Source organism: Rutidosis leptorrhynchoides, chromosome 7 (genome assembly GCF_046630445.1).
Source record: "Rutidosis leptorrhynchoides isolate AG116_Rl617_1_P2 chromosome 7, CSIRO_AGI_Rlap_v1, whole genome shotgun sequence".
In the NCBI taxonomy this organism is placed as follows: Eukaryota; Viridiplantae; Streptophyta; class Magnoliopsida; order Asterales; family Asteraceae; genus Rutidosis; species Rutidosis leptorrhynchoides.
The window spans coordinates 80,997,781-81,006,110 of NC_092339.1; the positions used below are offsets into that span (position 1 = coordinate 80,997,781).

The 8,330-nt window shown below is 35.4% G+C and overlaps 1 protein-coding gene across 1 annotated transcript; it reads right to left on the reverse strand.

Annotated features, from left to right (window-relative positions):
* Positions 1-3,757: 3,757 nt before the first annotated feature.
* On the reverse strand, positions 3,758-4,102 carry LOC139859385 (uncharacterized). The gene has a single exon (XM_071848174.1). The coding sequence runs from the start codon at positions 4,100-4,102 to the stop codon at positions 3,758-3,760; it is 345 nt and encodes a 114-aa protein (XP_071704275.1).
* Positions 4,103-8,330: the final 4,228 nt, after the last annotated feature.

Here is an 8,330-nt window from a genome sequence, read left to right on the forward strand (position 1 = left end):
CTTTCGTGTCTTTTTGACCGGAGGAGGAGTGGGGAGCATCTCACCAGTAATGTCCACTGAGCCTGTTGTTTGCTGCTCAGTGGTGGTGTCCTCCGTTGTCCGTTCAGAGTCGAACTCACTGTCAGAACTGCTATTATTGCTTTATTCCTCCTTTTCAGCAGCAGCAGCAACAGCTTCAGTCTCAGCTGCAATCCTCTCTGCCTCCATCTCGGCAGGCGTCTTATCACGGGCAGTGATAACCACATCATCCTCAAGATCGAGGGATAACAGAGCTGATCGAACAAGCATTTCGGTGTTTGCTGCAAAAATTACACAAAGGCAAAAATAGCAATATAAGCAACAATAACATAAAGAAGACAGACATTTATGTACATTAGGATGATCATGTCACATCCTACCATTGTTTTTCTGACGGAGTACTGGCACAGAAGTAGTTGGCCATTCATGGCTTACTCTGCACGACACAAGAATTCCCTCATACTTTTCATATGATCTGGGCGGAAGGTAGAGATCTTTCAGACGATCCACTATTCGCCTCTCTGCATTGGTTATCTTAACACCCTTTCCCACACCAGCATCTAATGGCTTCCATTTCCGGACAACGGAATACTCTTCCGGAATTACTGTCTCGTCAACAAAGAAAAAAGGACTCTTCCAATCTTTTAAGTTTGACACTTTATTAGCACCAACAAAATGTGCATTTCGTTTATTGTCAATAGTAAGCCAACACTGGCTAATCGTACGAATTCTAAACAGAGAAATAAAAACCTTAAGGCGAGGTTTAATGTTGATGGCATTGTAGTACATTTCAAACAAGATAATTTTTTGAAGACCATGAGGATGTATTTGGCTAAGGCAGGCTTTATAGTATCTAAGGATGCGAAGAAGAAATGTAGTACGCGGAACACGGAGATTGCCGTGAGTAATTTGTAAAGCATATAAAGAAATTTTTCCAGCAGGAGGATCGTTGGCAGTTTGCCTGTTGGTAGGAAAAACAGGGTTGTATTGATTAAGATGGCAAAAAGCAATCTTCAAGCCGTCCAAATGGCTAGCCGTTAATGATGATGCCATTGTGCTAACCTCGGGCAGATCAGTGGTTTTTGGAGAAGAAACCTCAACGTGTTCTTGGCCAGTACTCGGTGCAGAAGCCATGATAATAAAGTAAAAAGATATCAACAGGAAAGAAATAGCAGTAAGATGAAGTGTAACTGACCTTGAAAGAGGATAAACCTTAAAGAGTTGAAGGTTGAAGAAAGCGATGAAGATTTGGGAAGAAATATGCTTTTTGGATCTTGGCAAAGGTAAAAAAGTGAAGGTAAAAGGGTTATGACGGTTTATATAGGAGTTCATCGATGCAATTTTTATGGACACGATTGAGACACGTGTACGAGCAAGTTTAAACGTGGGGTATGAAGTAACACTTTTTACAGCTGGAGGCGCGTGGAGATTCTCAACCATTTAAAATTAATCATCACAGCGTCAGTAAATTTCGTCTGCAATTAATGCCTGTAACGTTTTTCCCGATGCAAATGGCAAATGTGAAGACTAGTTTGGTATGCGTTGGCAGAAGTTTAACAACTTAATCCTTTTTCAAATGCTTAAGTCATTAAACTGAGGGGACTTAATGGTGTATCCTATCATATACACGCATAAAGGCACAATATTCACATGAAAATAGCATCAGGAATACGGAGAACAGTGGTTTTGTGAAACTGTCCATCAAGCGTTCTCCGCTGTGCAGGCTGCTTCCGTCATGCATAAGCCCAGAAGGCCGCCTAGCGCTTAAGCCCTGACCGGAGAGCGTCACATCCAGCGCATATTTCGTATCACGAATAACATAACGTATCATCATCTGACACGTGTCCCCGAACAATCCGGTGGATCTGTCACTATAAATAGACCCCTTGGGTCGTCATTTTATTCATTCAGACATTCTGACAACTTGTGAGCAGTGACTTCACCTTTCTCTCTCACATAGCACTTTCTCTCACTAGAAGTCATCCGGATAACAGCTAAACACTAAACGGACAACAGATTGATTAAGCCACCCCACAGATTTCCAGATCTGTGTACCGGGTCTGCAGGGATTATTTCCCAAGGGTAAAAATCAATCGACAACACTCCCCCACCTTTAGCTAGATCACTTCTAGTATTGTGCTAACACACTAGGCCTTACCTCATAAGGAAATAGGTGTTAAAAGTTTTTAAAAACGAATGCAGTCTTTGAAAAACGTCTCATATAGAGGTCAAAACCTCGCAACAAAATCAATTAATATGAAACGTTTATAATCAATATGAACGGGACATTTCAAATATAGTTCCACAACTTTTTGAGACTCAACATTACAGACTTTGCTCATCGTGTCAGAAATATATAAAGATTAAGTTTAAATTTGATCGAAAATTTTCGGGTCGTCACAAAATTCACTTTACCAATTATTCCGAATACTGTTAAAAAGGAAAGGTTTCCTAAATCAAAGTGGACCTCTCAACAGAGACTCGTAATCATACAATGTATCTGATAAATCAATCATTTGATATTATCTTTTAATTTCCGTAAATAAATATATTGAAACAAATACGTTCATGTAAGTATTATACATCTAATACTTTGTTAATATTTTCAATTAGTATAATTATATATTATATATACATATCTATATACACATAAATGTTCGTGAATCGTCGAGCACGGTCAAAGGGTAATTGATTACATGAATGTGGTTCCAAAATTTTGAGATTCAACATTACAGACTTTGCTTATCGTGTCGGAAATATATAAAGATCAAGTTTAAATTTGGTCGGAAATTTTCGGGTTGTCACATCTTACATCAAACAAACTTATACAAATCAAGTATCTTTCTGATAATTAAAGTGCTATGATAATTTATAAAGTTAAAACTTACATTAATATTTGGTTCGAGTGATATCAAATTGGGCTTTTCGGGGATTCGGGTCTACAACTCATTTACAAAATTCTCAAATGATCATAAAACTAAAACTAAATGATCAAATCATTATCAAAATACTCAAATGATCATAAAACAAAAACTAAATAATCAAATCATTATCAAAATTTTCGTTCAACGAGCATGATGTTTTGATATTCAAACAAAATAAAAAAATGAAAAATCATGAAAAAGTTAAATAAAGCCAAATGTGATTGTGAATGGTACATTATTTATTACTAAATATTTTGAACATGTACTAAAGAAAATGTATATTAAGTTTTGATGTGGTCCAGTGGTTGGTGGTCTGCCCCCTTTAAGGGAGGTCAGGAGTTCGACCCCCGTTGGCTATATATTAACCCACAATTTCATCTCTGCCATGAAGTTCCACCCATGACACTTTTCCCACATCGCGTTGGGGGGTAAAGGGGATGGGGTTTTACCGTTCATGCCCCATATGAGATTGGTGCGGGTCTTCTCCTGGGCACGCAGTTGGGGGCGGGTATAACTGTGTAGGAGATGAACGTGTGGGTGGTTTAAGTTCCCCTTGGTGATCCGAACAGCTGTAAAAAAAAAAATGTATATTGCATTCAAAAGGGTGAGTTAATCTCATTAAAGACAAACGGTGCGTTGGAGTTTATTGTATTCCACCAAAAATAAAATAAATAGAACTATAACTTTAACCTAAGCTAACCATTAATCATTTCAAGAAAATGATGAGATAAATCTAAATTTTGTACTAATTTATATTAAACTTCCTGAATAACCACGAAATGTTACCATAAAATAGTACAAAAGCAGAAATTCTCTCAGTGGTGCAACGGGTTCGGACCAGTTGGGACAAGGTGCATCTCGACGTCATATCGGGAATCAATCTCGGACCATGTTACAAAAGGACCATATCCAAATTTTCGATGATGCTGTTGCCTAGAAACAAATAACGAAAAGTTGAATTTTACGGGTGGTGGTAATGCTCTATTGTCATGTAATGTTCGACGAGCCAAATGATACAAAAACTGATCTTGGTTTTGTTGGATATGAACTTTTTCGATTATCGCCTTTTGTGGCTGGTTGTTATAAATGGTGGTGAACCATAAGAGAAGGGTGATAGCGATAAGGAGTGTCGCCGATAAACGTGGAACTTCGACTATCATAGCTGGTGGCTAGGGTCGACTAATCTAATCTAAATCGATCGTCTAATAGTAGCGAAAAATGGAAGGTTTTATGAGAAAGCATGAGGGAAATTAAAGTAGTACGTGAGATTATGAGATACGGAGTAACTCTTGTTTTATAAAGAGAAAATATGTGCACATTGCGTAAAATGTGCATGAATGAGTGTTAATTATAAGTTCCAAAAGGGGATCCTCTGGTTGTAATTTAAATTATTAGATTAGAATTATTATTATTATAATGAATAATGAAATGATTATTTTGAATTATGAATATGAATTGTGATTATTACTTTTTGGTGTGTGTTTAATGTATATCAAACTAAGTTATATTACAAAAATGTGTGTGCCGACCATTCTTCCAATGAGAGTTCGCTTTGCTTATAAGCAATCTATTTTGTCAAACCTTGACTTCTATTTTCTTAACTTCGAATTTTGTGTTTTTACTATTTTAAACGAAACTGAATTGAACATTCATGACTTATGATAACCATTCCAAATAGCATTATGATTTGGTTATCAAGAAGTATCAAGTGATCATACATATATTGAGGTGACAAGCGAAAGGGTCATATAGGGTGATGTGTAGATCTAGTTATACTGCATGTAAAACAATCGTTTTTTAATATTATATGTATAAGTTCTTTTCAAATAACCTGTATAATAAGAATAAGAAAAAACTTATCCGATAATTCATAACTTATGATAGGTCATATACATTACTCCATAAGTTTATGTTACAAAGATCAAATAACATAACCTTGTGTTGTAACTCATATATATAGTAGTGTTATGTCTCTCTTAGCAAAAGGTCATGAGTTCGACTCCCGTGAAATACAACATTACACACAAGGTTGTCTTTTTACTCTTGAATTTCACCCAAGGGTGCCTTCCGCACATCGCGTTGTAGTAGTGGTCTGCCTCTCTTAGCGAGAGGTTAGGAGTTAATGAGTAGTAGTGTTAGGTGATGGAATTAGAACAAATTTCATGAAGAAATCGTAACCTAAAAAGACCTAAATGTTAACGTCTGTTAGCTTGAGAGACTGTAGACGCGGGTAACCAGTCACCAATAGCTTATATTATAACAGTTTTTGAAAGTATGTGACATACGCTGGTATTTTTCTAGATATATAATCTACAAAACAAAAATAGAAGTATAAAGCTATTTGGTAGCCCCTCATGTTAGAATTGAAGTTAAATTATGATAAGTTAGAGGGTAAATAATAAGGTTGAAAATGGCTATTTTGCATAAATTGAAATTATGTTAGCTTTACTAAGCGAGATTTGATCAGTCTGATTTGCTAGGGTTTAATTCGGTTTAAAATTATCGAAAATGAACATAAACCGAATATCTTGTTTCCACGAATGCATTTTTTCATATCATTATGTTTTTGTCACACACTATCAACACAATGAAAATCTATATCAGACCTTTATATGCTCGGTCAATTGATTTTAGGTTCAACTTTTGATAGGGACACTAGTTTATTAATGAAAAAGGGTATATAAGATGTGTGCAATTTTGTTGTTCCAAAAACTTATAAACAAACAATTGTGACCAGGGACGGTACATAATGGAGATAGATAGGGGCATCCACTCAATTGAATTTTAAAAAAAAAACTATTATCAAAAAATAAGGTTTGTATTAGTGTTTACTCCGTTGTTAATGAAAGTTTTATTATGTTTTACACCCATCTCATTTGTATTCGGGTACAAGTTCCGCCACTGAATGTGACAACAAGTAATGCACGTGACTTAGTTCACATATAACCGAGACATATTTTTTTTGAATGACTATTTTGACATCGAATAATCTCATTTGTTACCCACACACGCGTTAGGAGGAAACTCTTCACACACCATCGCCGCATTGGGTACCCGGTATGTTTTGGATTAAACCGAGTGGCTTAGGGCATACACATTTATTCACCACAACAGAATCTTTGAGAAAACCCCCCCCCCCCCCCGGATTCGAACTTGCGCCAACTAGAACTCGGATCCAACCCAGAGCTTATACCACTTAGACAATTCCTCGGTGATTAATCGAGACATTTCAGATGGGTCGTTATTTGTTAATTGTTATTTATTGTTAAAGAATTGAATGATGTTCCTTATAAGTGTAAAATAGGAGTTGGTGAAGAGTCCATGAACCCCGGGCTAGTCCAACGTGTGTGGAAACATGTAAAACTTTAGAGACCACCTTAACCTCTTTGTCGGGCTAAAGTACACCTTTTTTCCCGTATTATGCACCATCAACCACCCACAACTCACAAGTGTGTGGGTAACCCATGTGACCCACCTTATTGACCTCCTAGAAATTAACTATGATGTGGTATTGTTTTCTATGTATATGAGTTACTATATATTTGGAAAAATATTACTCGTAAGTAAAACTTTGTGGGAAAAAATTATCTAAGACGATTTAAAGGTAAGGGCTTTCTTCCTAGTTTTGTGAGGTGACATGACAATAATGGCGATTTCGTAATCAAAACTCATTAGGGTTATACAATTTGCCTTGTACTTTGTGTTTTTTATTCCTTCTAAAAAATGACTATACACTTCCATAAAAACCGCTAATTTTAAATATATATAAAATCTTATCTATAAATTTAGTAGTGTAATATACAATTTAACAGTATTTTACTATAAAAAATAATTTAACGGGTCAAAGGTTTCACTTGTTTAAGCTTACATTCGTCACTGCATGGCAATCTTGTAAAAAGGTTTAGTGGTTTGATAAAATGGTATTTTTGAATAATAAAGTAAATCAAAAGAAAACATCCATTAATTATAACGGATAAGTTTTAGAGGAAAAATTTAAAATGAAATTTCTACGCTTAAGTACGTGCTTCCATGACTAGACCTCAAAAAAGTAATTGTAGACAAAAAAAATTAAAAATATAGAGATATACACACAAACATGTAGACAAAACAAGTCCCCCACCACACACACGAAAAAATGCTTTTTTGCATAATGAGTCATTAAAAATCGTCCCAAAGCAACATTAGGGGCATTGTGAGAAAGAAAATAGGCTCGTTACAAATGGTCTAACAAGTTACAAATACTTTACCTAGTTCTTAATCATTTGACGTGATTTTAAGTTGACTTCATAACAACATATATGATGTGTATAGTGAACTTTGTTTACAAGTTTTCTTTAATTGAGTGTCATTGATATTATTCATTTTATACATATTTACATTCAAAATATCAGTCTTTTATCATTTATTCGAGCATGTTTAGAACTGTTATCACCATTTTGCATAAAGATTGTTTCAGATGTTTTTGTTGTGGATTATAAAAGTTTGGTCAAAAACAAGTCTTAACTTATTTAAACTTCAAGAAAATTGAAGAATAAAGAAAGGAAACAAAGAATTTATTGATTAAAAGTTGAATGCAAATAATATAAACATATGTCTTATATATAGGCACATAAAATCTTGTCCTACAAGATTTCTAATTAATGCAAGTCTTCCTGCACTATTTCTCCTCACATGGATAATGTATGCGCACAACCACTTTACTCAATTTATATGCATGTCACTGAGACATTGCCATAATGCTCACATATTTAATCTTAAGTTATCAATATAACCTGACCGAAAATCCTATTCTTACTAGGTCATTAGAATTGTATGTTGGTGTTACCATTTTCTTTTTAATCGCTTTCATTTTCACCCGGAAAATTAGTTTACCGAGCAAGTTAACTGGTTTTGTGTCGCTGTCCAATATCATGATTAGCAGTGGTTGGCAGACACATTTCACTATATCAATTTCTTATTCCTTGCTTTCTTATTCAACCCGAAAGTTGTTTACCGAGTGAGTTAATTGACTTGTGTCGTTGTTCATTACCAGAACCAACAGTGGGAGACATACTACACAATTTACACACTCTTGTATCTTACTCATTTCGCTCCTTTTAACCCGGAGTGATTTTGTTAGAGCTTGATACTTGCACCGTGTTGCAATCCTAGTACCACGGATTTGTTGTGGACGAGACATTTCATTACCTTAAGTCACGCTGGACTTAAACCACGAACCTCTTTTTATTTGTGCATCATATTCTATGTCACAAGAATAGCCGACATCAGCACATTTGATTGTAGTGTCGCTTTCTTGAACACATGCAATATTTGTGGATGTCACACCCACCTTACAACCATTGGTACTTTATGTTCATTACGGTTTCTTTGGTATTCTTGAGCTTCTAT